Consider the following 25932-nt stretch of genomic DNA (forward strand, 5'->3'; position numbering starts at 1 on the left):
GCAGGATGCTGTCACGCCGGGGGCGGGCCGGTCCGGGATGACTCAGGCTCCGGGACCTGCCCTGGCCGTGGCTACCGAGCGGTCGCGGGGCCGTGAGTGAGTCCCGGGGAGTCCCGGTAGGTCCCGGTGAGTCCCATGGGTGCGATGTGTCCCGGTGGGTCCCGGTGGGTGCGGTGGGTCCCGTGGGTGCGGTGGGTCCCGGTGAATCCCGGTGAATCCCGGGGACGCGCACAAGAAGCGCAGCGAGCGCGGCGGCGGAGCGGAGCGGTAAGGGAGGGGATGCTTAGGGGCAGGGGACAATGGGGCACCCCTTTCCATAGCCCCGTGAAGGCCACCGAACACCCGCAGGGACAACAGCAGTAGCGTGTCCCGCTTTTTCCAGCGGCGTTTTGGGGGATTTTTGTCCGTGGTTATGCGGGATGCGGAATGCGGGGTGAAGGAGGGGGATGCTCTGCGGCGCAGATTGTTGCAGGGGAAATGAAGCCTCAAAACGCATCAAACCTTCAGAAAAGGTCACGGGAGGAGAGAGGAAAGCTTGTTTTTGTGATAGAGGCAGGAAAAACAGCGCAGCCCTGCTCGTCAGCTGACGCCGAGGAAGGTTTTGGCACGCTGGGAGCATCCCGTGATGCACAGCCCAGCCTGGGTTTGGACCGGCACCACGGCTTGGGAAAGGCTCTGGAGAAGCTGCCATGCGTCCCTCTGGCCTGGAATGAATCTCTCATCCCCATATCCCACTCTCAGGGATGCTCTGCGGGAGTGATACAGCAAAGATCGCTTCCTTCTCCATTTCCCTTTGGGTTGCAGATGAAGGGAAGGGATTTCCGTAGCACGGGGTGTCTGGGAACTTGTGCAAGACTCTGGTTTATGGATTGGTCTTTAAGAATAGGAAAAAAAAAATCAGTGCAGCTTAATTTGGGAGGAATCTTGTGCTTTCTGTGCATGGAAGCTGCAGAGGTGAGTGCTGCAGCTTGTCTCGGGAGAGAATTATTTTCTCAGGTCTAGTAGGGTTGAAATTAGGATCTCTTCCAACTCAAACCTCTCTAGGATTCTGTTATCTGACCTGTGTTAGTGATCTGGCTTTGCTAGAAGGGAATAAGCATGGGGGGGTGCAACTCATATTGGTTTTTTCTTGAGGAAAAAATAATTCTGGCTTTGGTAATGCAGCGAGAGCTGTAATGAAGTCACCAGACCACAGGTTTGGTGCTGCCGAGCTCACCTGGTGACGCAGCAGGCTGAGCTGGATCGGGAGCTGGAGCTGAACCTTCCTGGCTTTGCTTTGTTGTGGCTTGGAGTCACAAGCCCTGGCAAAGAGAACAAAGGACAAAGCTGGGCCCAGGCTAAGGGCTGGTGCTGAGCAGGACACATGATTTGGGCTGTGCTGAGCACCCCTGGCCCTGTTGGGCTGGGGGTGTTGTAGAAGGGAGGGTGGGACAGCTTTTACCTTCCTCAGAGCCTTGGAGAAGGTGTGGATGCCTCTGTCTGTGCCTGCAGGGGGTTGGCTCAGACAGTGCAGGAGCTGGGGGATGCCTCAGGGCTGTGACTTATCTGTGATCTCGACTGAGTCATGTCAGTAGCCGGTTTGGGGGTTGGGTTGTTGCTTTTTCTTAAACAAAGTTAAATGGGACTTGTGGGCTTTGTTTAGGGGAAGGAGACCTTTGTGGTGCAAAGGCGAAGGGATTTGCTGCTGTGGGCACCCTGTGTCTGCCTTGGGTGATGTGGGATCCTGCTGATGTCTGGAATATCAGGGATCGACTCTCAGGAGCTGTGTCCTTGAGAAAACAGGCAGGGAGCTGCCCTGGCTCCCAGATCCGGTCAGGAGGGATGGAGATGGCACTTGGGTGGTGTCTCCTCCTTCCCTCCTCCTCTGCGACAGCACAGAGGGCTGTGGGTGGATGCTGCAGCAGCAGCACAGCCACAGCCCTGCGGGCTCTGCTCTGAGGCTGAGCATCTCCTGCAGAGCCTTCAGCCTCACTGCCTGCCAGAGGGGCTGCACTCAGCTGGCCCAAATTTCCTCTGGCTGAACCGTGAGTGTCCCTGGGGTCAGGTGTGCTGGTGGATGTTTACTTCTTGCTCATCCTTAAAAAAAAAAATGGCATTAAGCAGATGCTTTGGATCTCAAAGTATTCTCTGCTCTCAGTCCAGGGGAAGGTGGAAGAACCTGAGGGGCTCCTTGCAAGCCCCAAGCATCCTCCTGCCACCTGGGGAATTCTGTAGGGTGAAGCTGACGGGTCCTGAGAAGCCCAAGAGCCTTGTTTCTGTTTCCAGCCTGGTGGGATGTGAACTGTGGATCAACCCTAGGCAGGTTTATCCTGCAGCTGAGACACCTCTGGAGACATTGTGGGGTGCAAAGGATCTGCTGGGGTTCCTGGGGAAACTCCTGTGCCCTGTTTGCTGTGCACAAAGTGGGGGGCAGATGCTGGGGTGCAGCAGCTGTGATGCAATTTTGGTTTTGAGGCTGCTGCTCCGGGTTTAAACGGCCGTGAGGTTTTGGGGATGTGAGGAGGAGATAGCGGTGCTGGGGGAAGCACCAGAGTGATAACGCTGCCAGGGGAAGCTCTTGCTGCTCAGATCAGCTGGGACAGGGGTGTGAGGGAGGAAACCAGCAGCTTTTTGTCCCTGTAGAGTCCCTGGGGTTGTTGTGGTTGTGCTGCACATCACCCACGGCCGGTGGGAATCCATCCTGCCAGTCCCGTGCCTGTGTCCTGTTTATAGACCTGCTGTACACAGGGTACAGCCAGGGAGAAGGGGGGGTTAGGGAGGAAGAAATCCCTCGGGGTTGAGGATTTCCCCTTCCTTTTCCAGACAGATCGTGGAGCCAAGTGTCAAGATCTGGGTGTCAGCTCCCACCACCCCAAACTTCGCTTCTCCTTCACGGAGACCTCATAGAAAAATAGAAAGGTTTGGGTTGGAAGGAGCGTTTAAAGGGCATTTAATTCCAGCTTCTCTGCCTGTAAAGACGCAGAGGTGTCTTTAACTATGTATTTAAACTATGTATCAGGTTGCTCAGAGCCCTGTCGAACTTGACATTGATGGGGCATCCCCCCTCTCTTGGGGCAACCTGTTCTAGTGCCTCACCACCCTGACAGAGAAGAATTCCTTCCCAATATCCCATCCATCCCTGCCCTCTGGCAGTGGGAAGCCATTCTCTGTGTCCTGTCCCTCCATCCCTTGTCCCCAGTCCCTCTCCAGCTCTCCTGGAGCCCCTTTAGGCTCTGGAAGAGGCTCTGAGCTCTCTCTGAATCCTTCCCTTCTCAAGGCTGGTCACCCCCAGCTTTCTCATGACCCATTGGGAGGTTCCATGCCCACAAGAGACTTGGTAAGAGGTTGTTTTGGGTTTTTTTTTTGCCTGAAGAGCCATCTGGCTCTCAGCTATTTGCTTTGCTGGGTGTGCTGGCTCTGGGCCATGTCCATGGTGCAGATGCAAAGCAGCAGAGCTGAAACCCTGCCTGTCGGAGGGGAAACTGCTGGGATCTATTTTCAGTTTGGTTTTGGGTTGCTTGGACAGTGTGGTCTGGTAACCTGAGGCTGGGAGATGTCCCGTGTCTGTCCCTCAAAAGCCGGGTGTGAGCAGCACAGGGATTCCTGGCAGGGTGGTTTTCAGCCTGTCAGCAGGTTTACAAACATCCTGCTGAAAAAAAAAAAAAAAATGTAATCATGTGACTTCTGGTCTCAAAAACGCCTCCTGCCTATGCTGTGGGAAATACCGAGTTGACTGCAGGAAGTACAGAAGGTTTTATACTTGTGTGTGCATTTTTTAAATATTATTTTTATAAGATTTTTCATTTAAAAGGTGCTTCAGCTCAGGCTGGTTACCTGCAGGCTTCCTGTGGCCTCTTGTGGGCAAACAGCACGGTTGTAATATAAATGAATATTTATTTTTCTGGGTGTAATCTCCTTCCTGCTGTGTAAGCAGGGGAGCACAGCCAGCGAGTCCCTTGCCTGCAGAAACCTCTAAGCAAGAAAATACTCACAAAACCCCTGAAAATATGCATAAAACCCCTTCAAAGAGGCGAGATTTACGAGTGGGAGGACCCAAGTGCTGCTGAAACTCAGCTGGGTTGTTTTTTGGGGGGGGGGGGGGCTAGCGTTCTGTTGAAAGCACATGAAAGGAGGAACAAATAAATAAATGGTGGAAGCAGGAGAGGGAAAGGAGAAAAAAAGCCCCTTTATACATCGATCTGCAGTGCCTGGGCTCACTGCTGGCAGAAAGTAGGACATTCCTGCTGGGTTTTCTTCTCTGGAAAGGCTAAACTTGGCTGTGAGTGGGTGGAAGGGAGGGAGCTGTGTGTGTGTGTGCCATCCCCATCCCCTGCTCATCCTGCTGGGGCTGCTGGAGGAGCTGCTGGCAGGAGCTGCCTGTCTGCTTTAAGCCTTGCAGGCTTGCAAAGGTGATTACACGTTCAGGAGTAATTGAGTTGAGCAGGGATTAAAGCCTGGATGTCTCTGCTGGGGAGGATCTGAGGTCTTGGAGTGCTCGGCCAGGTTTGGGGTGGATGGAGCTGGGAGGGTTTGGAGGAGGAGGAGGAGGAGGAGGAGGAGGAGGAGGGTGCCCTGGTGTGTTTGCAGAGATAAAGGAGCTTGTGGCCTCATGGTGTGTCTGAGTCAAGCGTGGAGACGTGGAACAAGTGGCTGCTGGCGCTGGGGGTTAGTTTGAAGTTGGGCAATTCCATGTGAATTAGGTTAAAGGGGAGCAGGGAAAGTACAGAGCCCTGGAGTGTCTGTGGGCTGGGTGGTGCTTGTGCTCTAGCGTGGGAGGCTGGGCTCCTTTCTTTCCTGCTCCTGCATCCTCAAATTGGGGCTTTCCTCATACGCTGGGGAAAAGCCCCAGTGGGAGGGGAGCAGAGGACAGCAGCCACAGGCAGCTCTGGTGCTCGCTGATACCCCTGTGCATGTCACATCTGGGGCTGTGACACCCCCAGGGCAACAGGCTGGCCAAAATGAGGCTCTGAAGTCCAAAAATGTAATTTGGAGTAATATCTTTAAAGGGAAGAGCAGGGCCCGTGCCTGTAGTTTGGTGTGGAGATGGAATGTCACTTATTCCTTCTCCTGGTCCTTATTCTCCATTGTTGTGGAAGTAAACACAGGTTTTAATACCCTCCAAATCCCTTGGATCTGCTTCAAAAGGTATTTTCCTGCTGCTGCTAATCCTGCAGTGGTCAAACAAACAAGGTTGCCTTGTCTGATTTCTCCTGAGCTGCAGGGAGGGGGTTGTGACTCTGTTGCTGTGGCTCTCTCCTGACCTTTGGGGTGATTTGGGATCTGCTGCAGGCACACATTTTATCCTCCCAAGTGCTGCTGCAGCTGAGCCCACCCTGGGGATGTTTCCAACGATACTTCAATCTGGCTGCAGGTGGAGTGTCCTGTCCAGTAGCCAAGATGTGGCCGTCCCTGTCCCTCCTGTGTGTCCTAGTGGCCTTTGCCAGCGCTCGCAGCATTCCGTACTTCCCTCCTCTCTCCGATGACCTGGTCAACCACATAAACAAGCTCAACACCACCTGGAAGGTGAGTACTAGGCTGATTTGGGGTTTTTTTGGGGGGGATGCATTGCTGGCAGTCTCCTGGTGGGATTCAGTGGCTGAGCTTTGGGAGTGTCACCATGGTGGTGACATCGATCCAGCCTTGGTCCCAGCTGACTTTTCCCCCGGTGAGGTGATGCCATCAGGGGTTCCTGCAGTGACAGGAACTGTGGAGCTCCTCTTTGGAGCAGAGCAGGATGAATTTGTGGAATAGGAAGAATGTAAGAGGAGGAAGCTCTGCAGAAGGCTGGGGACAAGCAGTGAGTGTCCAGTTACTGGTGACCTGACCCTCCTTGGCCAGTTTGCTGTGTCCAAAGCCTCGAGCTGGACCTTACTGGTCCTGATGGGCTAATCCTGGGCTGTGTTCTGTGTCTGTAGGTGGTTGGCTCTTGGCCCCTGGGCTTTGCAGCAGTGTCAGGCTCTGGCAGGGATTCAGGGAGCTCTGGAACACTGGGCTGTGGTCCCAGAGATGCTCTTGGTGGCTCTGGAGAATCATGTCCCAACTGTGTGTGTCTCTCCCCAGGCAGGGCACAACTTCCACAATGCTGACATGAGCTATGTGAAGAAGCTCTGTGGCACCTTCCTGGGTGGGCCCAAGCTCCCAGAGAGGTGAGTGCAGGGAGGAAAAGGTGAAGCTCCACCAGCAAAAATTGTGTGGATCCTTCATGAGCATCTGGAGTGGGTGAGGGGCTCTCCTGGCAGGCTGTGGGCAGCTCAGGGGACGTTGTTGATGGAATTAAGCACAGAGAACACGTGAGGGGAAAATCCCTCCTGTGTCCTGCCAGGTACTTGACCAGTTGTGCAATTTGTTATCCTTGAAAATGAACACAGCAGAGGACAACAGAAGTATTTATGCTCCTTCAGTAAGCAAACAACAGTCCTTGTCCTCCAGGCCACCTTCAGAGGAGGTTGCAGAGTGCAGTGCACCCAGTCATGGTTCACTGGTGTTCCTGAGCCAGGATTTCCCTCTCCTCACAGGGTGGATTTTGCTGCAGACGTGGAGCTGCCTGATAACTTTGACTCACGGACTCAGTGGCCCAACTGTCCCACCATCAGTGAGATCAGAGACCAGGGCTCCTGTGGCTCCTGCTGGGTAAGGACAGGGGAAGTTTAATGTGTTCATAAAATTTACTGGGCAAAACCCATTCCTTTGTATTTGCTGCTGATCCCTGCCATGGGCAGGGACACCTTCCACTGTTCCAGGTTCTTCCAAGCCCCATCCAGCCTGGCCTTGGACACTTCCAGGGATCCAGGGGCAGCCACAGCTTCTCTGGGCACCCTGTGCCAGGGCCTCCCCACCCTCACAGGGAACAATTCCTTCCCAATATCCCATCCATCCCTGCCCTCTGGCAGTGGAAGCCATTCCCTGTGTCCTGTCCCTCCATCCCTTGTCCCCAGTCCCTCTCCAGCTCTCCTGGAGCCCCTTTAGGCTCTGGAAGGGGCTCTGAGCTCTCCCTGGAGCCTTCTCCAGCTTTCCCAGCCTGGCTCCAGGGCAGAGGGGCTCCAGCCTTGGAGCATCTTTGTTGCCCTTTTAAGGGACTCTGTGGGATCCTGCAGTGTCTGAGCTCTCCCAGCCAGGTCATGCTTGCTGCACTCATTTCCAGGAGGTTTCCTGGTTTCTCTCCCCTGGCCAGCTCTAATGGGTGTTTTGGGGTTGCCCTCAGGCTTTTGGCGCCGTGGAAGCGATTTCAGACCGGATCTGTGTCCACACCAACGCCAAGGTCAGCGTGGAGGTGTCAGCTGAGGACCTGCTGTCGTGCTGTGGCTTTGAGTGTGGCATGGGGTGAGCTGCTCCTGGTCCTGGTGCACCTGGAGGGTGGTTGGGAGGAGCAGGGGCAGAGCCTGGAGGTGCTGATTGCTTCAGCCCTGCCTTCATCACCTCCCTTAGGAGCACAAAGCTCCTCCAGAGGTCTGTGGGAGTTAGGTGGGAGCATAGAGGTGGTTCCAGGGATTGGGACACATCCTGCCCCCAGCATAGGGGATGGTGATGGCTGATGCTCTCCCACACAGAGCTGGCAGCTGCCAAAGCCAAAGGAAAGATCTTTTCATAGTCCCAGTCCTTGGTTTTCAGGCACAAGCCTTTTGCCTGTGGTTTTCCCAGCTGTCTCCAAGTCCTGTTGCTCCTGGCAGCAGAAGCTGATCAGGGACCTGGTGAAGGAGGCACTTTGGGATTTGGAGCCATGGGTGCTCTTACCTCCCTGCCTGAGGCTTTGGTGTCTCAAGGCAAATCCTTGCAAAGACAGGAACAAGCTAAAAAAAGGTTTAATGTGCCCAAAGCTTCCCTTCAGCCATCCCAGGCTGGCTCCATTCCCCTGCCTGTGCCAGGATGGGATGGCTGGGGCTGGAGCTGGTGCCTCTCCCCCCAGGTGCAATGGTGGTTACCCCTCTGGTGCGTGGAGGTACTGGACAGAGAGGGGCCTCGTGTCCGGGGGTCTCTACGATTCCCACGTGGGTAAGTCCTGGCAGGAACCCTTGGGAAAGCAAGGAGGAGCATCTCTGCTTGGTTAAGGTGTTTTTGGGGATGTTTCTCTCCATCCTTTAAGTCGAGCACCCCAGCTGGCTGCCCCTGCCCCCGTGGCTCCTTCTAGTCATTCCTTGGGGACAAGGGTCCCTGAGCAGCACCCAGAGGCAGGAGGCCCATCTGGGAAGGGAGCCAGGAGCCCTCAACACCCCCTCCAAGGCTGCTGTTTCCATAGCAGGAATGAATCAGGCTGTGAATTTTGTGTTGTTGCTGGTTTTGAACCAGTTCACTACACTTTGGATGAGGTCAGGGGTCTTCCTGACATTTCCCCTTCAAAAAATAACTTCCAGCCTGGAACCCTCTGCTTCCCCCTGTCATGACCCATCAGTTGGTTCATGTTTCCACCTTTTCCATCACCATTAGGAGAGGGAGGTGGTGGGGAGCAGGTCTGGTGGGAAATTGCCCATCTGGCAGGGGGAGACCTCCTGCACCCCATTGATTTATGGGGCTCCTGGGGCAGAAAGCCTCTTCCCTGGGGCTTCTGGTGCTTTCTCCAGCGTGGCTCTTGGGATCTTTGGGGACAGGCAGCTGATGTCACCTCTGTCCTGGACAGGCTGCCGGCCCTACTCCATCCCACCCTGCGAGCACCACGTCAATGGCAGCCGGCCCCCCTGCACCGGGGAGGGAGGGAGCACCCCGAGGTGCAGCAGGCACTGTGAGCCCGGATACTCACCCTCATACAAGGAGGACAAGCACTATGGTAAGAGGGGGTGGCCTCCAAAGCAGCTCCAGAGCTGCTCCTCGTGGCAGCTGGGAGGGGTTGGCAGGATTGAACCCGTTCCTGGTGGCTTTTTTTTTCCTGTGCCCTGTCGCTGGAGGTTCCATTCTGGTGGTCCTGGAGCAAAGCTGAGTGTGGCAGATGTACAATTTTGTGTTTGTTGAGACTCATCTGGGGAGGGGGAGCTGGTGGAACTGGTTTGAGTCCTCGTGGGGCATGGGGCTGGCTTGAAGAGTGTGGTGCTGAGCCCCATGTGGTGTCAAAGCCAGCTCCAAGTCTCCTTGGCAGCAGCCAGCCCTGTGCATTCAGGATAATCCAGCTGTTTCTTGGAGATTTGTCTTCACCTTGGGCCTTTTGGGTTTTATAAATGAGAATGTGAAGAGAGAAAAGAGAAAAATGTCCCTTTCCACTAAAGCTGTCTGGAATAGGTCTTTTGGGTACAGAACAGGGCTCAGATTAAATAATTCCTTCTGGAAGAGGAGTGGCTGGAGCCCACTTTTCCTGCCTGGCTGTGTCAGTCCCTCTGGAGTTGCTGGATTTGGATTTAACCTGAATTTAAGTGCAAGAGGCCTCCTGCAGGGTCACACTGAGCAGGCTTGTGTGGCCTGACAGTGCCATTCTAATGTGGGAATTCTTCTCTTTTTAGGCATCACATCTTATGGAGTCCCTCGCAGTGAGAAGGAAATCATGGCTGAGATCTACAAGAACGGCCCAGTGGAAGGAGCCTTCATTGTCTATGAGGATTTCCTGATGTACAAATCTGGTGAGCAGCAGCACTGGGGCTGTGGGGGGGGAGCTCTGTTCCCTGCTTCATCCATAGGGTCCCTCTTTAGTGGCCCTGGTCTGTCTTCCCCAGCCTTGGAAATCTCAACCTCACACTTGAGTACCTGGTGTGGCAGGACAGGGGCAGAGGCCATCTCGTGTATCCATAGAAAGGGTAATGGGTTCTTGGGACTGCAGCAGGGAAGGAGCCCTAATGGGAACCACCCCAAATTCCAGCTGGCAGCAACAGCTCAGATTTTAGGACCTCAAAACTCTTGTTGTGAACTGCCTTTGAGCCCCTTGGGGAATGTCTCTGAGTGTCCAGCTGGTGCTGAGCATCAGTCACAGAATCATGGAATGGTTTGGGTGGGAAGATGATGATTAAAAAATTGTCTCATTCCAATCCCTGCCATGGGCATAGACGCCTTCCACTGTCCCAGGTTGATCCAAGCCCTTCCAGCCTGGCCTTGGACACTTCCAGGGATCCAGGGGCAGCCACAGCTTCTCTGGGCACCCTGTGCCAGGGCCTCACCACCCTCACGGGGAACAATTTCCACCTAACACCCAACCTAAATCTCCCATCTTTTAGTTTAAAACCTTTCCTGTCTGTCCCTTTGCTACCTCCTTGTGTATAACTCCTTTCTCCAGACTCTGCACTGAGTTTCAGTTTCACATTTAACCCCAAACCATCCTCGGCTGCTCTGGGGGTTGTGACACCAGGTGTCCCCCAGGCTGTGAGCACTCTGTGGTGTGAACAAGCAGTGCCTGTTGACGTTTTGTTGTTTTTTTTTTTCCCCTTGCAGGGGTGTACCAGCACGTGTCTGGGGAGCAGGTGGGAGGCCATGCCATCCGCATCCTGGGCTGGGGCGTGGAGAATGACACTCCCTACTGGCTGGTGGCCAACTCCTGGAACACGGACTGGGGGGAGAACGGTGAGAAGCACGGCAATCCCCGCCCCTTTTCCCCACCCATGGATGCAGAAGGGTGACTTTGTGGTTTTTTTGGCTCTTGGTGTTGTCCCAGGCTTCTTCAAAATCCTGCGAGGAGATGACCACTGTGGCATCGAGTCCGAGGTTGTGGCTGGCATCCCCAGGACGGAGCAGTACTGGAAGAGGATGTAACTCTGATCAAACCACAAATAATCCTGAGTCCCTGATGCTTTTAACTGATAGTGGGTTGGGTGCAGAGACCCCCCCCTTCTAAAAGAGACTCTAGTTCAGGTTACTTTATTAAAGCTTTTTATCTTTTTTTTTTTTCCATTTTTTGTCGATTTTTTTTTTTTTAATTTTTGGGTTTGGTTTTGTTTTTTAAACTGTACGGTGGAGCTGGAGGTGAAACTGCTCTCTGCCAACCTCCTGCTTCTGGTGGGTCACAGCAGGACATTGGGGCATTCCCTGCTCAGAGGACTGCTGGAGAGCTCACTGGCCTCTTGGAATTTAGTTATCCTGGACCCCTTCCAGCCCACTTTGCTACTGGGAGGGCAGGAAGCTCTAATTTTATGCTGGGATTAGCGACTTGGTGGGGTAGCAGAGGTGGATGCTGCTGGAAAGCCATGGCCAGGGGGGGATTTGTGCACCCCCAGATGGGTTGATCTGACTGTTAGCACCTAAAACAAGCAGGGAAGAATTCCTTGTGAGTGTGTGCCTTGAATTGGCTAAATTTAGACCTAATAATGACAAAATACTGAACTTGATGTGGGGGTGGCTCTGGCCAGAGCTGCCTGCACCAAGCCCCTCGTGCATTGGCTGCTCTGCTCCATCCTTCTGGCTTTTCAAACCACTTCTTCCTCAACTGTTCACTGGCTTTTTTATCTGCTGTAGTCTGGGGTTATAGCTGCTGGGGAAGAGCCTGGCTGGAGCTCCATGAGCCTTTGGTCAAATATCCTGCAAGCATCTGGGAGGGAGCTGGAAAGAGCAAAGTCCTCCCCTGCAGCTGAGCAGCTTGGTGTGTGCAGGTCATGCCTGGGAAAGGGTGCAGCACCCAAATTTGGGGCTGCAGGTGCTGAATGCTGAACTTAGGGATGGTTCCCAAGTCTGCTGCAGGGAGGTGTCTCACTAACTTGGACACAGTTAAAACTTTTTTTTTTTCTTGAGCCACAGGCATTAAGGAAGGTAAAAAACCTTATTTTTGTTACTGGGGGGAGGTGTAATAGTTGTGTATAGGAGGAATCATGTGATTTGCCAACACTAATATAGCAACGAGCTTTTGTTTTGGTTTTTTTTTAATTTTAAAGCACAAAATACATTACTGAGCTGAGGCTGTGGGTCTGAAACATGTGAAGCAGGCTCTCCTGTAAAATAGCCCCTTACCTCTGCTTGCTCAGGCACCAGTGAGGCAGAGCTGTGCTGTATTTGGCTGGAACACCTGTGCCAATAAATGATTTCTCCAGTGTCTTGGCTCCTGGCTCTTGGTTGCTTCTGCTTGGCTTCTTCCACCTCAGATGCTTGTCTGGAGTGGAAGCCAAGTGAGACCTTTCTGTCTTCAGAGAATGGTTTGGGTGGAAGGGATCTTAAAGCTCATCCAGTTCCACCCCCCCTGCCATGGGCAGGGACACCTTCCACTATCCCAGGCTGCTCCAAGCCCCATCCAACCTGGCCTTGGACACTTCCAGGAATCCAGGGGCAGCCACAGCTTCTCTGGGCACCTGTGCCAGGGCCTCCCCACCCTTTTAGGGAAGAATTCCTTCCCAAAATCCCATCCATCCCTGCCCCCTGACAGTGGGAAGCCACTCCCTGTGTCCTGTCCCTCCATCCCTTGTCCCCAGTTCCTCTCCAGCTCTCCTGGAGCCCCTTTAGGCTCTGCAAGGGGCTCTGAGCTCTCCCTGGATCCTTCTCTTCTCCAGGTGAACACCCCCAGCTCTCCCAGCCTGGCTCCAGTCCTTGGAGCATCTCCGTGGCCTCCTCTGGACTCTCTCCAGCAGCTCTGCAGGAGGGGTCTCACCTGAGGGGGGCAGAATCCCCTCCCTTGTGCAGGTGTGGTCACTGCCAGCCCTGTCCTGTGGCCCTGGTCACCCCTTGGGGTGTGTGCTGGTGATGGGGAAGATGCTTCCACTTGGAGCACAGAGCAGCCAGGATTTGTCCCCAGCATCCCTGAGGATGCACCAGGGCCCTGCAGCCCAGGGCAGTGCCACCACTCCTTTCAAGGTGAATTTATGGACCCTCAGCTGTCCCTCTGGTTAAAATTCTTCCTCTAGGTCTGGCACACAGGGCTGTACTTTGATACCCAGAGTTGGCACCAAGGGAGCATTGGAATTTCATGAGCTGAGGGCTTGTATCTTGTGGGAAATTATTGGTGTAAAAGAAATGACAGCTGAAAAAAAAAAAAAAAAAAAAAAAAAGATGATCCAGCACTTTCTTTTTTTTCCCAAAGAAAACTTTTAATTTCAACAAGACAGGAAGCTGCACAAAGAGAGCTACCTCGAATTTCTTTAGAACAACAGCTTAGATAGAACTATCTACACCAGGAACTGTGGAGGAGGGCTTCTCCTTCTGAGTAACAGCCTGGCCACAAGGGCTTGGCCTTGCAAAGGCCACCACCCTGCACCTGGTAGCTCTGTCCTGGACCAGGACATGGGCTCTCCTTCCCTTCACAACAGCAAAGCAGCATTTGAAGGGGGTGGGTAGGGACCTTGAAAACAACAATCCACCCCAGGAGAACAGGACTTGCCTTTAGAGTGTTGTTTCCTCTCCTAAGTCCAGCCTGATGTGTTTGAAGACAGCAGTGGGAGCCTCTTGCAGCTCTCACAGATCGGTCTGAGCCAGAGCCAAGTGGGCCAGGGAAACCTGCCCTGGTCCCCACCTTGGTGGCTCCAGCCTTCCCAGCTCACGGCAGGGATCACTCCTGCACTCCAGGGTGACCAATGCCCCCCTAAAAAAGCATCCCATGAGGGACAGCAGGGTGCAAACTCTCACTCCCCTGCCTTGCTCTGCCACGACCACCCATCCCCTGGGGCCGAGTCAGTGCAGAGCCCAGAGCCTGCAGTGGAGTCAGGCCTGGGGTTATGAGCTCAGGGCTGTGCTGGCAGCTCTCTTCTCATTTTAACCACCTGCCCACAGCTGAAACAAGAGCTGTGTCCCTGCAGGGCCATCTGGCCCAGGGCAGGGTGCTGCACAGCTGCCTTTCAGCTGGGGGCACATTCAGGTGGATAGAGTACCTCACCTCCCATTTATTTAACATTAAAAGGGCTCATTTCAGCATCCTTCAGCACAACAGAAATGTGATCATGGCCTCTGCCTGTTTCCAGGCTGCAGGATGTCAATCACTGAGGGCCAGAAAGTGGCCAGAGCTTTTTCCTTGGGTAAGGAAGCACATTCCTCTCCCAGCTGAAGCAGCATCCTTCCAGCACGGAGCAGGCACCCGAGGTGAGGGAGAAGAGGCTGCCTAAGAGAGGGAGGCAAAACCCTCAAGGTTTTGCTCAGCTCTGAGCTGGAAAGATGCCTTAAATCTCAAGGAAGAAAAGAAACAACTTGAGTTTCTATTTCAAACAGGAAAAAAAAAAAAACAAAAACAAAAACAAACCAAAAACCACCAAAAATATTCAGGTAAACAGGAAAGAAAGGGGGGGAAAAATACTCAACCCCAAACACTAAGACTCCAGTCAGCATTTGCAGCCATCCAACAGACAGCAAGGGCGGTGAGGATGGAGTCCAGCAGTGCCACACTGTCACACCAGGGCTGCAGCTTCCCCAGTGTCCCATCCTTGTCACCATCCCAGTGCCCAGTGCTGGGCCACCCCCACGGCAAGGGGACGAGGAGCCTCCTGCCCCCCCCCCCCCCGCTGCCCATCTGCCACCACTTGTCCCCCCACCCGGCCACTGCCCTTCAGTTGTCCCCTGCCTGCACGTACTCCTCGGTGGCCTTGGAGAGGGTGCTGAGGTACTGCCAGCTCAGGGCTGCCAGGAGCATGGCACAGGACAGGTAGATGGGGGAGTAGTGGTGGCGGGAGGCCATGGGGCTGCTGGGCAGGCTCATGGCACGGATGGAGGCGATCACCTGCTGAGTCTTGTTGGACGAGGGGTCCGTGCTCGGGATCTTCTGGTAGATCTGAAAGAGGAGGGAGGAGAAGTTAGGGCTCCCACAGGAAGTTTAGGAGGAAAACGGGGACGGGGTTGAAGTTTTCAGGGCTAAGAGTGACCCTGGTGGTGGAGTGCCATGAAGGAAGGCAGAGCTGGATGGGTCATGGGGCCATCTCCCCTGGGAAGTGCACTAAGCCAAGCTGCCTCTTGAGGGCAGCCCGTGATGGGACATGGACCACACGGCCTCGGACACGATCCCTCAACCCCCAGTGGTGTTACTGGGATCAGGGGTTCTCGCCCTGCCATCCTCACTCACTGCTGCATTGCCCAGCTCAAACCAGTGGGAACATTCCTGCCTGGAAGCAGCCACGTCATCACCTGGATCTGTGGCATTTGGGGTTTTCTTCTCATGGCCCCTGAGATACTTGTCTGCAGGAGTCTGAGCAAGGTGGGCACAAGGCGAGATCTTGGATTTAACCCTCTCCTGGCTTAAAGCCCTGCAGTGCCACTGTCCCTTGCCATGGGATCAGCCAGTTCACAAGGGCAGCTCTAACAACCCATGGTTTGGGCTTGCTGCAGAAATCTTTTTATTTAACAGCCCTCATTGGAATTGGGTTTTGGGGAGGGGAGTGGGGTTTCTTCCCATTAAACCACCCACCAGTGGACTCTCTAGGGTCCTGTGGAGATTAAAAGTTCACATGAAGTCAGGAGGAAGTTATAAGGTCTCCTCTGAGGCTCCTTTTCACCCCTCCCCACCTTCCTCAGCCACTCCTGGTGCTCCAGACCCTTCCCCAGCTCCATTCCCTTCTCTGGACACACTCCAGCCCTTCAATGCCTTTTGTGTTGTGAGTGGCCCAGAACTGACCCCAGAATTGGGTCAAGGGGACGGGCACTGCCCTGGTCCTGCTCTGGACACACTACTGCTGCTCCAGGCCAGGATGGCACTGCCTCCAGCCCTGCTTCTCAACACAGACACAGACCAAGGGAACGTGTCCAAGGGAATACACCAAGCACAGCTTGGTCCAGCCCAAAGCCACACCAGGGTCACCACTCCCCACCACCACTGAGCCAAGGAAAAAACGAACAGACCCCTGTGTATTCCCAATTCCACCCCAAGAACAGGGACAGGAAGGGTCAGAAACGCCTCAAAGCTGAGCCTACCTCTTCCACATACTGGTACATGATGGCTTTGACAGCTTGTATGTTGGTGGCATCCATCATGAGGGTGACAGCCTGGCCCTTGCGGATCTTCACCACCCCCCTGAACACCTGCTGGTTGTTGTAGCAGGCAGCCAGCGTGGCTATGGCCATCACCTGAGGACAGACAGGAATGAGCCTTTCCTACACTGCAAGGAACTTGCCAAGGGATCACCCTGTCCACAGTGACATCCGTGGGGTGGAGCCACAATCTCAACAACAGCAGAAATGGCAGGAACCAAGAAATAAGCAAAAAAAACGACACAGAACCTCCCAGCCCTATTGTTTCTCGTCCTTGCATCTTCAGCATTCTTACGTTTCTCTATCCTGAAATTTGCTTTCACACAGCTTTCTAAGAGCTTTATACCTTTTCTATTTCCCACACTCCACCTTCAAATCCTCACCAGCTGGGCTGCAGAGGATGAGGAAACATTTGGAAGCTCAGCTCACCTGGGGGATAGCACAGAAGTTGAAGACACTTTGGTTTTTGAGGCGGGACAGGTAGGTGAGGACATCAGGGACATGGTGGAGGGCGTTGGTGATGAGCTCATTGAGGCACTGCACTGCCACATCAATGTTCTCTGGCTTGGCAAGGTCTGAGAGCTTCTTGGCATATCTGCTCCAAACCTAAACACCAAGAGAAGTGTTCATGAGCTGGAGGGTGCACTGATGTCATCAGAGAGACACCAGGACTGGGAGAGCAATAGGATCCACCAAAAACCCCCACACCAAAGCCTTGGAGCATCACTGGGATAAAGAAAAGCAGGAAGGGCAGGCTCTGAAGACGTGACAATGGCCTTGGTGTACACAAAGAGATGGTAAAGGAGGAGGGTGCAACTCATCTCCACATCATTCCTAGGGAGGGCAAGGAAAAGCTGAGTCACACATGGAGAAATGTCCTGAGAGAGCTGAGCCACACGGAAAAGGGGGAGAAAAAATTTTGGACATCATGTCAGGCACAGGCAGAGCTGATCCTGCTTTTGGGAGCAGACCAGGTACACTCCTGGGATCTCAGCCACTCTTATCCTCCCTCATTCCTAGAGAAAACCTAGCAGAGAGAAGAAAAAGCTGCCTAAGTAGCTCTTGGCTGTGTGTGGTGACATCGCCTTGTCCCCACATCTGTACCCAGACAGCTGCAGACAGATGTCAGCCAGCTGTCATCAGAACTGTTACTACCAAGATCTACAGCCAAGAGCAGCAATTTTCTGAGGTTTTTCCTCACCTCTCTGGGCCAGAACTCCCTTCCCTCTAGCTGGTCCTCCAGGTAGTCACGGATGATGTTGGTTTTCTGTAGGAAGAGGCCCATGGAGTTTGCCAGATCTGTGTCCTGCCCCACGATGGAATCTTCCAGCTCTGATGCAGAGAAGAGACGGGAAAGGCCAATCCCCACCAGCCCAGCAACGTAGTGACAGTACTGCCAAGGAGGTGCCAAGTTGGGAAAAGGGGAAAAAAAACAAGATAAAAGAAGTTACAAAGAGCTGCCTGTTTGCCACAGTGAGTTTTACAAAAAGCAATTGACAGTTCATTTGATGCAAGTTCTCATGGCCCTCCCTGGGAGGTCTCAAACACCTTTTCCCAACTGGGATGCTCTGTCTCCTCCTTCCATAGAGACAAGGTGGACCCTACTTGGAAGTGTTCAAAAAACCTGTGGATGTGGCACTTGGGGACAAGGTTCTGTGGTGGCTTTGGCAGTGCTGGTGGAATGGCTGGACTTGGATGATCTTGGAGGGCTTTTCCAACCTTAACTCCATGACCCTACTCATGCTCTGTCTGGGCTGACTCACCTTATCCCACTCATTCTGAGAATCCACCTTTTTTTCCAAGAACTCTGCCATCCCAACACCCATCTTGTGGCAAATATCTGAAATCACATCCTGGTAGACCTTGGACAGGTTTCTGAACTCCATGGAGATCTGTAGCATGGTAAAAACAGAAACAAGAGTGTTCAGGAAGAAAAAACCAGAATAACTCAACATTTATTAAGAAATCAGAAAAATACTATTTACCAGACTCTAATCCTGTCCTGGCTGGAGATTTGGGACAACTCCCCCAACCTGAGCAGTTTCAAGGTCCTTGGAGCTCAGGCTCAGCCTGTTCCCAGTCTAAATGGGATGGTCTCTGGCAGGAGATCAGACACAGCAAGATCTTAGGGAAGACTCTGTGGCCTTGGACTGGTATCATCTGGGAGCTGCAGGACAAAACTGACTGCACTTGGTGCACAGAGCTGCTTTCCTCTGTAATTTGAGAGCATTCCATCACACCAGCCACGGGAAAAAAAACCATGGGAGGTTTCTGGTGCTCTGCCCTCCCCAGCCTTCTCCAGCTCTGGCTTCACAGGGCACATCTGGCACAACTGGAAAGGCATCAAGCAGCAAGGGAAGTGTGAAATCCTTCTACTGCATTTCCAATAATGTGATCAGGGAATCACAGAGTGGGTTGGGTTGGAAGAGACCTTGAATATCTTCTAGTTCCAACCCCCCTGTCATGGGCAGGAACACCTGCAGTGTCTCCATCATTTTCACAGCAAAAAAAAATATTAAAAATTAAAAAAAATTAAAAATCAAAAATTAAAAAAAAGTGCATCCTCCTTTTCCCAAAACTGTGGAGCATCATGTTTCACTGTGCTAAGTTTTATTCTCCATCAGTAAGTGACTACAGCCAGCCCAGGGTTTGTGTACAATAAGGGTTTTTCTGTAAAATAAATGTATCCACTCTGCTTCTGTCTCTGTGGCTTCAGCCCCCTACACAGAGGAGCACAGCCTGCAAATGCACCTCTAGGAAATATTATTAGAAGGTTTTTTACTATAAGGGTGGTAAGGCACTGGCAGAGGATGCTCAGAGAAGCTGTGAATGTCCCCCAAAAAATTCAGGGTCGGGTTGGATGGGGCTTGGAGCAACCTGATCTAGTGGAAGGTGTCCCTGCCACAGCAGGGGATGGAATGGGATGAGCTTTATGGGCCCTCCTAACCCAACAATTCCATGGTTCTACAATTCTATGATTATTAAAATCATACCTGAGCATGGATTGCCTCAAATAAATAACATATACACCAAGAGAGAACAGCAAAGTGCCACAAACACCTTCTCAAAAGCTCCTCTAAAGTCAAGCCACTGACATACCTATTGTATCCCTACACACCCAGAATCCCAACACAGACATCCCCTATGACACTCCACCCCCTGACAGGCCACAGCCATGGTCACCCCAAACCTGAGCATCCAAACTCACAACACACCTCAGTTCTCCAAACACCTACCCCATTCCCACTGCTAGGGAAAGCCTGAAAAGGGTGGAATAAATTAAAAATTTAAGCAAAAAAATTTTGTTCAAGTAAAAACTTGAACAGAACAGAACATCCTCAGAAAATGAGATGGTCCTCATCAGAACTATTATATTTTTTCTTAAACAGAGAGAAGAAAAAACCCTAAAAATAAACTGAATAATAAGAAATCAACGCAGTATTGTTGCTAATAACAGTGAGGGTGCTTTTTTGTCTTTTATCACAGAATTATGGAATGGTTTAGGTGGGAAGGGACCTTAAATCTCATCTCAGTCCACCCTCTGCCTCGGGCACTATGCACACAGGCAATGCACTGTGTTGGCTAACAACCCCAAATCTTTCTCCACAAGACCATGGCCATCTGCTCTTCCAGCAGAGGAGGCAAAAAACCACTTTCCAGGGCTGGCACTTTTCCACAACCAGATCCCCTCTGTCTCACAGCGTTGCACAATCTTTGGGATTCTCACCCCAGCTTGGCACCCAGCCCCACAGGCAGGTGATGGAGCCCTTGGGAAAAGCTGTGGGACTGAACAAGCTCTGCAGGCATCGTGTGGACACAACCAGGCACCCAGAGGTGCCACAAGGAGCAAGGAGGAGGCTGCCTTACCGTTGGGAAGTCTTCCAGCACCTGCCGGTCCTTCTCCTTGCTCTCCGTGAACTTCCAGTCTGGCTGGTAGAGGTGGGAGTGGAACTCTTGCAGCATGGGGACCTTGACATCCAAGGGGATGCTCATGTCATCCTCTACAGTGTCCAGGGCACGGAGAACTAGGTAGAATATACAGACTGCGTGTCTGGAAGGGGAAAAAAAAAAAAAAACAGTAATCTCTTACTTGGGAGGCAGGACAAAGAGCTGGGATTAACCACAGAGACTTCAGCAGAAGCACTTTGAGCTCAACATGTCATACTATGGCACTGCCAGGTCCCTGGTGCCTTTGGAAGGTACTAGCCAGGTTAGGAAATCCAGGATCTTCCCTCATGAGGAGAGCTGCAGCACGATTTTGGGCTTTCTGAGATGTGTATCAGGGAAGGGTCAGGCCTGTGAGCTCCCTGAGCAGGGAAGATCCAACCCTGCAAGCAAGGCCAGTGCTCACCTGGACCCAGAGGACAGAGCCTGAGGCCAGCTTATTGGGAAAAGCAAATGTAAAACAGGGAATGGGGGAAAAAAAAATCACTTCCCCTTCTCTGCACAACTTTTATCCTGTTGGGAAGGGGGAATATAGGGGTCACAATGTGCAACAGCAACATTAGGACTGGCAGGAAGAGCCAAAATCACCCTGTATTTTGTACCTCTATGCACAAGACACTGCTGGTGTCCCAGCATCCCAGCAGGAAGCTCCTGGAGAGCCACCTGCCCTCCTGCTCCCACCACCCCTGCCTTCCCTATCCCTGCCTCTACCATCCCTGCTTCCTTCTCCATCCCTGCCTCCACATTTCTGCAGCTGAAGCACAAAAAAACAAAAATAAAACAAGTCCTGATGGAAAGAAATTCTGCTTACAACTCCAGGATTTATATAAAATAATCCCAGATCTCCATGAGCACAGGGATATATGCCAAAGAGACGAGGTATTTATTAATTGTTTAGCAAATGGAAAGTAGCTTGGTGTGCTTAAATGCTAATTACCAGGTGGCAGTGCTGTACTCCTGGAATGGCAACGTGCAAGCAGTGATTAAGCATCCAGGGAAAACTGACTTGCTCTTAGAGCCAATACTGTTAAATTTGGCTTTTTTTCCTTGATTAGAAGGGTGATAAATACCTGTCAAACCACATGAGCAGCTCTCTCGTGCTCCTGTTCCATTGCGTGACTGAGTTTTTCCATTCCAGCCAGGCTGCAAACACTCATCCAACAGGACCCAAGTGCCCAAGGCCCCAACCTGCTTCCAGGAGCCACCCAGAAAGGCAGAGCAGAACCTGGAATGCCATCCCAGAGGCACCTCTGATATGGGCATCATGCCCAGGGAAGAGTCAGCAGTAATTCCAGAGACCAGCACAGTTAAAACACTTATTTAACCTCAATTCTGCATCCAGACCTTACCCACCTCCCTAACTTCTATCATGTACTGAATTTACATCCCTGGCAATTTTGGCAAATGAAAGGAAGAAATTCTTTGCTGTGGCACAGGTTGTCCAGAGAGGTTGTGGATGCCCCATCCCTAGAAACATTCAAGGTCAGGCTGGACAGGGCACAAATGGAAGCACCCACTTCCAAAGAAGAAGCCTGGATGTTCCAGAGCTCAGGCTCCAGCCCTGTCCTTGGTGCAGAGGTCTCCTTTCTCTTTGCCAGGACATGCAGCCTCTGCTGAACCTTCAGAAAGAGATCCTGAAGAGTTCCAGAGACAGGCAGGACCATGGAACTGGCAGCAGAGAGGCAGGAGCATCCCTCTTCTCCTCTCCGTCACCAGGAGAGGAGCTCTGAGCTCGGATCATAACTCTTTTCCACCAGCAGCAGTTATGATGCTGTTGGCTCAGCCGTGGATGAAACTGCAGTTTTGAGCCTCCCACCTTCCCAGAAAACACTCTAACCATGGAGCAATGAGCTGGACAGGGCAAAGCAGGTGGTTTATGGGGCCAAAAAAAACAAGAAAGGAGGAACCAGACATTTCAACTCAACTACCAACACCCTGTCTGGCCAGGGAAGCACTGCTCCAAGCACTCCTCCAGAAGTTCACTGTTTTCCAGCAGCCCTTCTGAGAGGCTTATCTGTAACCAAAGGGGCTCAGCTGAACTCCCTGATGGGGTCAACATCAATGCAACCACTTTTTTAATCCAGCAAAATTAATTCCTACTGCAAGGCTGTGGCTCTGCCTATTCCTCTATCCTCCCCATTTTGTATTTCTCCAGTGGAGCGCCTGGTTTTTGAAAATGAGTCTCTCCTGATGCACTGCTGAGGCAGCTGTAATCCAACCACCATCCCTGCCCAACCGTGGGTTGCAAAGATCAGGCAAGAGCATTTTTGGAATGCCAGGCAGAAGTTTCTGTGGCCTGAAGGGTGATCCTGATCCCAGCAGGCCGCAGGGCAAGGATTAAAGGACAACAAAGACAGACCAAGAAAACTGCAGGAAGTTTGGGGCAAGCACAGGGCAGACACATTGCTTACAGGTTTCATGGTGTTTTCTTAATTTTTTGTTTTAATTTCTGCACAGAAAAAGCATGGAAAATAAAAAACTTAGTTCTTGGCTCCACTCGAACTTTTCCATGCAATTCCAGCCAAACCACTGAACTTCTCTGCCTTTTCTGTCAACCAGGCTGCAAACACCATTTCATAAACACTGGACACAGCCATGGGGCACCATCCAAAATGCCAAACCAGGACTCAGAAACCCCAGAGATCACCCAGTGTTTGGGGTGGTGCCTGCTCAGCAGAGCCATCTGATGTGTCTGGAACAACTTCCAGAACCCCTACATTTGATCATCAACCCATCTTGGTATTAACTGGGGATTTAAAAACTGAAATCAGTAATTGTTACATGAAAATAAGGAGTTACACAGAGAATAACTACGTGCCATGAGGCCTGCTGGACAACTGAGCTTTACATCCTCTGTTATTATTCCCATCTAAAGCTTTTCTGCACAAGGCAGCAAAATCTGCACAGCAAAAAGTGAGTGTGCAACAAACCCCCTGCAACAACTGTGCAGGTTTAGAGGCAGCTGCTTCCAAAAGCACCTCCCAGGCAAGGCCCAGGCCCTTGGTCAGCCCCAGGTTTTTATTTTCTCACCTCCTACCTCCAGCCTTTGTCCAGCGTCAGCCTTGGCACTGCCAGGACACATTCCCAGAGTGTCACACACGGCACACTGCCAGGCCCTGTGTTTAACAGTCTGCTGGCCAGGAGGCTCAGCCCAGAGACACAGTTTGGGGGGAGGGATGTGGCGAAGAGGAGGGATGTGGTACAGCCAGCTGGGACGTGAAAAGCCCCACGTTCTGCTGCACGGGGTGGGGCTGAGCTGAGCGAGTCCAGACATCTCCAGATGGGAGAGGGAGCGTGTTCCCAGCAGCTCCACTAGAGGAAAATTGTGTTTGGGGGCACTGCATGGGCCAGCTCTGGTATTGGGGAGCATCATCACACCCACCAACTCCTGGGGAGACCTGAAATTGGGGGGTCACTGCAATCTCTAAGTACTCAGGGATCCCCAGTGTTGGGGTGGCATTGTACCCACCACTTCCCAGGGAGGAGAATTACCCCCACCATCCCCAGGGGATTCCTGGTGTCGGGGACAAAGCTGCACCCACCAGTTCCCGAGGATCCCCAGTGCTGGGGTGGCACTGTACCCACCACCTCGCCCCAGTGCCGGGGGGTCACCGCATCCCCTCCCCGGCTCCCCGCCGTCCCCCTGCTCACCGCAGCTCTCCGTCCAGAGCCTGGATGACGGCGGCGAAGCTGCGGCTGGTCTGGTTGAGGTAGCGGTAGCAGGTGCGGAGGCCACATCCCAGCGAGTCCTGCGGGCAGAGCGGGGCAGAGCGGGGCGCGGGTTGGATGCGGGGGGCGGCGGGCGGCGGGGCCGGGGGCGCACCGGGGGCTCCGCGGTGCTGCTGCCGCTGCTGTCCCCGCCGCCGGCCCGCTGCCCGCGGGGGGTTCCGCGGTGGGGACAGGGTCAGTGTCCGCCGCAGCACGGACACGGCCCGGGAGCCGGCCGCCATGGGGGCGGCGGCGGGGGGGCTGCGGCCGCTCCGCTCCGCCTCCGGCCCGAAACCCGCCCCTTAACCCGCCCCATCCCGGCTCCGCCGCCGAGCCCTGACCGGACACGCTGCCATGTACGGACAGTGATGTCCAGGGATGAGCGCAGGGTACCGGCACCGAGCAGTGCCAAGGGATGCTCGGAGCTGGTGGGATGCATGAGGGTACGGGCACCGAGCAGTGCTTGGGAAGCGTGAAGCCAGTGGGATGCTCGGAGTCAGTGGGATGCTCGCAGGATATCGGCACCGAGCAATGCAAGGGATGCCCGGAGCCGCGGGATGCTCGGGTAGCACCGGGACTCTGCGATGTCCGGCGTTGGTATCGGCACGGAGCAATCCAAGGGATGCTTAGAACCCGTGGGATGCCTCAATGCACAGGATGCCCTGAACCGGTGGAATGCCTGGACCCCGTAGGATGCCCGGAACCGGTGTGATGCCCGGAATTCGTGGGATGCCCAGAGCCAGTGGGATGCTCGCGGGCTACAGGCACCGAGCAATGCAAGGGATGCTTAGAACCGGTGGGATGCACCAATGCCCAGGATGCCCGGAACCCGTAGGAAGCCCGGAGCCGGTGGGATGCTCGCGGCGTACCGGCACCGAGTAACGCAAAGATGCTTGGTGCCGGTGGAATGCCCGGAACCCGTGGGAAGCTCGGAGCCGGTGGGATGCACGCAGGGTACGGGCAATGCAATAGGACTGCCCGGAACCTGTGCAACCGGGAAGCACCGAGTTGCGCACAAGGCGCACAAAGCAGGGCATGTCCTATACGTGCTGGACTGGTGGCATGACATGATGGTCACCTATGGCAACACCGTATCCGCGCCCAGACGTGACAGTGCCCCCCATCTCCTCCTCCTCCTGCGCCCCGCTCCCCACCGGGAGCACCGCGCACCAGTGACAGCGAAGCGCATCCCGCCGCCCGCGCACCCCTCGCCGCTCACCGTGTCCATCCGCGGCATGACGGTGCGGTAGCCGCCCATCTTGAAGCGCAGCAGGTTGTAGATGTCCTCGGGGTGACCCAGCCATTTCCGTAGCAGCTCCATGGGGGCCGCGCTCAGATCCCACCGCCGCCGCCGCGCGCTCCCGCCGCTCCCCCCCCACCCGCCGCTTAACCGGGCACGGGCGGGGCCGCGCCAGCCCCGCCCCGCAGCCAATCACAGCGCTCGGTACATCGCTCGGTGGGGCGGGCGCGGCGCCGATTGGCCAAGGCGCGCTCGCACCAGGGCAGCGCCAACCAATAGAGAGGCGGCGTGGCTGGTGTGACGGCCGGCGGCGGGCGCTGATTGGCGGAGGCGCGCGTCGGCACAGGCGGAGCGGGAAGGAGTCGGCGGCCGCGAACCCCCTCGTGCGAGCGTGAGGGGAGCGGCGCTGCCATGGAGGCTCGGGAGGGTTGTGGTGGGAATGGAGCTTGAAGACTTTCCAGTTCCAACGACCTGCCGTGGGCAGGGACACCTTCCACTACCGCAGGTTGTTCCAGGCCCCGTCTAACCAGGTCTTGGACACTTCCAGGCATGGAGAAGCCACAGCGTTTCTGGGAATTATATTCCCAATCTCCCCCTCACAGGGAACCATCCTTTCCAATATCCCATCCATCCCTGCCCTCCGGCAGTGGGAAGCCATTCCCTGTGTCCTGTCCCTCCATCCCTTGTCCCCAGTCCCTCTCCAGCTCTCCTGGAGCCCCTTTAGGCTCTGCAAGGGGCTCTGAGCTCTCCCTGGATCCTTCTCCAGGTGAGCACCCCCAGCTCTCCCAGCCTGGCTCTGGAGCAGAGGGGCTCCAGCCCTTGGAGCATCTCCATGGCCTCCTCTAGACAGTCCACATACCCAGCTGCATCCTCATCCTTCAAAATGCAAGATTCAGCTTTTGGGGTTCTGTTTTGCCAGTGGTTTTCTTCCACAAGTTGGGCTTTTATCATCATTGTGGGTCCCTTCCAACTCAGGATATTCTATGATGCTTTGTTTTGGAAGGGCACTTTTCATCATTAACCACCTTCTTTGGCCCCATAATCCCATTAATTGGTTTATTCAGCAATCCCATAACCTGCAACCACTCAAAGGTGTTGCAGCTCACAGGGGAGAGGCTCTGCAAGCCTTGCCTAGGAAGCAGCTGCGTACAATGGAGGTGTTTACCTCCACCATTCCCAGCTGATTTGCAATCCATCTTTAAGTCTAGTTCCCATTAATGAGAACACTTACACAGCTAAGGAAAATCATTGGTACCACCCTTCAGGCAGCACCAAAGATGTAGTTAATC

The 25932-nt window shown here is 53.7% G+C and overlaps 2 protein-coding genes across 10 annotated transcripts; one reads left to right on the top strand and one right to left on the bottom strand.

The window, feature by feature from the left end:
• CTSB (cathepsin B) lies at nt 1-11908 on the top strand. Of its 7 annotated transcripts, none has more exons than XM_088162556.1 (10): nt 1-116; nt 5351-5502; nt 6040-6125; nt 6495-6609; nt 7181-7299; nt 7883-7968; nt 8591-8737; nt 9402-9518; nt 10321-10449; nt 10541-11908. In XM_088162556.1, the coding sequence occupies exons 2-10, from the start codon at nt 5377-5379 to the stop codon at nt 10636-10638; spliced, it is 1023 nt and encodes a 340-aa protein (XP_088018682.1). In that variant the 5' UTR covers nt 1-116; nt 5351-5376; the 3' UTR covers nt 10639-11908. The 7 variants fall into 7 exon arrangements, with proteins under 7 accessions (XP_088018682.1, XP_014748065.1, XP_088018683.1 ...); XM_014892579.2 differs by having other exon boundaries at nt 3-126; XM_088162557.1 differs by having other exon boundaries at nt 45-164.
• On the bottom strand, nt 11721-24805 carry FDFT1 (farnesyl-diphosphate farnesyltransferase 1). 3 transcript variants are annotated; one of them, XM_088162554.1, is made up of 9 exons: nt 24623-24776; nt 23347-23444; nt 19618-19801; nt 17514-17642; nt 16952-17143; nt 16180-16356; nt 15694-15846; nt 14364-14560; nt 11721-12826 (listed from the first exon to the last, which is right to left on the bottom strand). In XM_088162554.1, exons 1-9 carry the CDS (start codon nt 24722-24724, stop codon nt 12667-12669), a joined length of 1392 nt encoding a protein of 463 aa, XP_088018680.1. In that variant the 5' UTR covers nt 24725-24776; the 3' UTR covers nt 11721-12666. The 3 variants fall into 3 exon arrangements, with proteins under 3 accessions (XP_088018680.1, XP_014748066.1, XP_088018681.1); XM_014892580.2 differs by lacking the exon at nt 11721-12826 and having other exon boundaries at nt 12868-14560; nt 24623-24805; XM_088162555.1 differs by lacking the exons at nt 11721-12826; nt 24623-24776 and having other exon boundaries at nt 12868-14560; nt 23347-23645.
• Between the last annotated feature and the right edge of the window lie 1127 nt (nt 24806-25932).

This window comes from Sturnus vulgaris, chromosome 3 (assembly GCF_052056855.1).
Source record: "Sturnus vulgaris isolate bStuVul1 chromosome 3, bStuVul1.hap1, whole genome shotgun sequence".
NCBI lineage: Eukaryota > Metazoa > Chordata > Aves > Passeriformes > Sturnidae > Sturnus > Sturnus vulgaris.

What these genes read in the sequence shown, in the direction of transcription:
- FDFT1 (XM_088162554.1), bottom strand. Translation starts at nt 24,724, where the DNA reads ATGGAGCTGCTACGGAAATGGCTGGGTCACCCCGAGGACATCTACAAC. An exon ending in GGGAGTTCTGGCCCAGAGAG is followed by an intron (nt 16,357 to 16,951) that starts GTGAGGAAAAAC and finishes CTTGGTGTTTAG; the next exon opens with GTTTGGAGCAGATATGCCAA. An exon ending in ACTTCTGTGCTATCCCCCAG is followed by an intron (nt 15,847 to 16,179) that starts GTGAGCTGAGCT and finishes GTCTGTCCTCAG; the next exon opens with GTGATGGCCATAGCCACGCT.
- CTSB (XM_088162556.1), top strand. Translation starts at nt 5,377, where the DNA reads ATGTGGCCGTCCCTGTCCCTCCTGTGTGTCCTAGTGGCCTTTGCCAGC. An exon ending in GGCTTTGAGTGTGGCATGGG is followed by an intron (nt 7,300 to 7,882) that starts GTGAGCTGCTCC and finishes CTCTCCCCCCAG; the next exon opens with GTGCAATGGTGGTTACCCCT. An exon ending in CACGGACTGGGGGGAGAACG is followed by an intron (nt 10,450 to 10,540) that starts GTGAGAAGCACG and finishes GTGTTGTCCCAG; the next exon opens with GCTTCTTCAAAATCCTGCGA.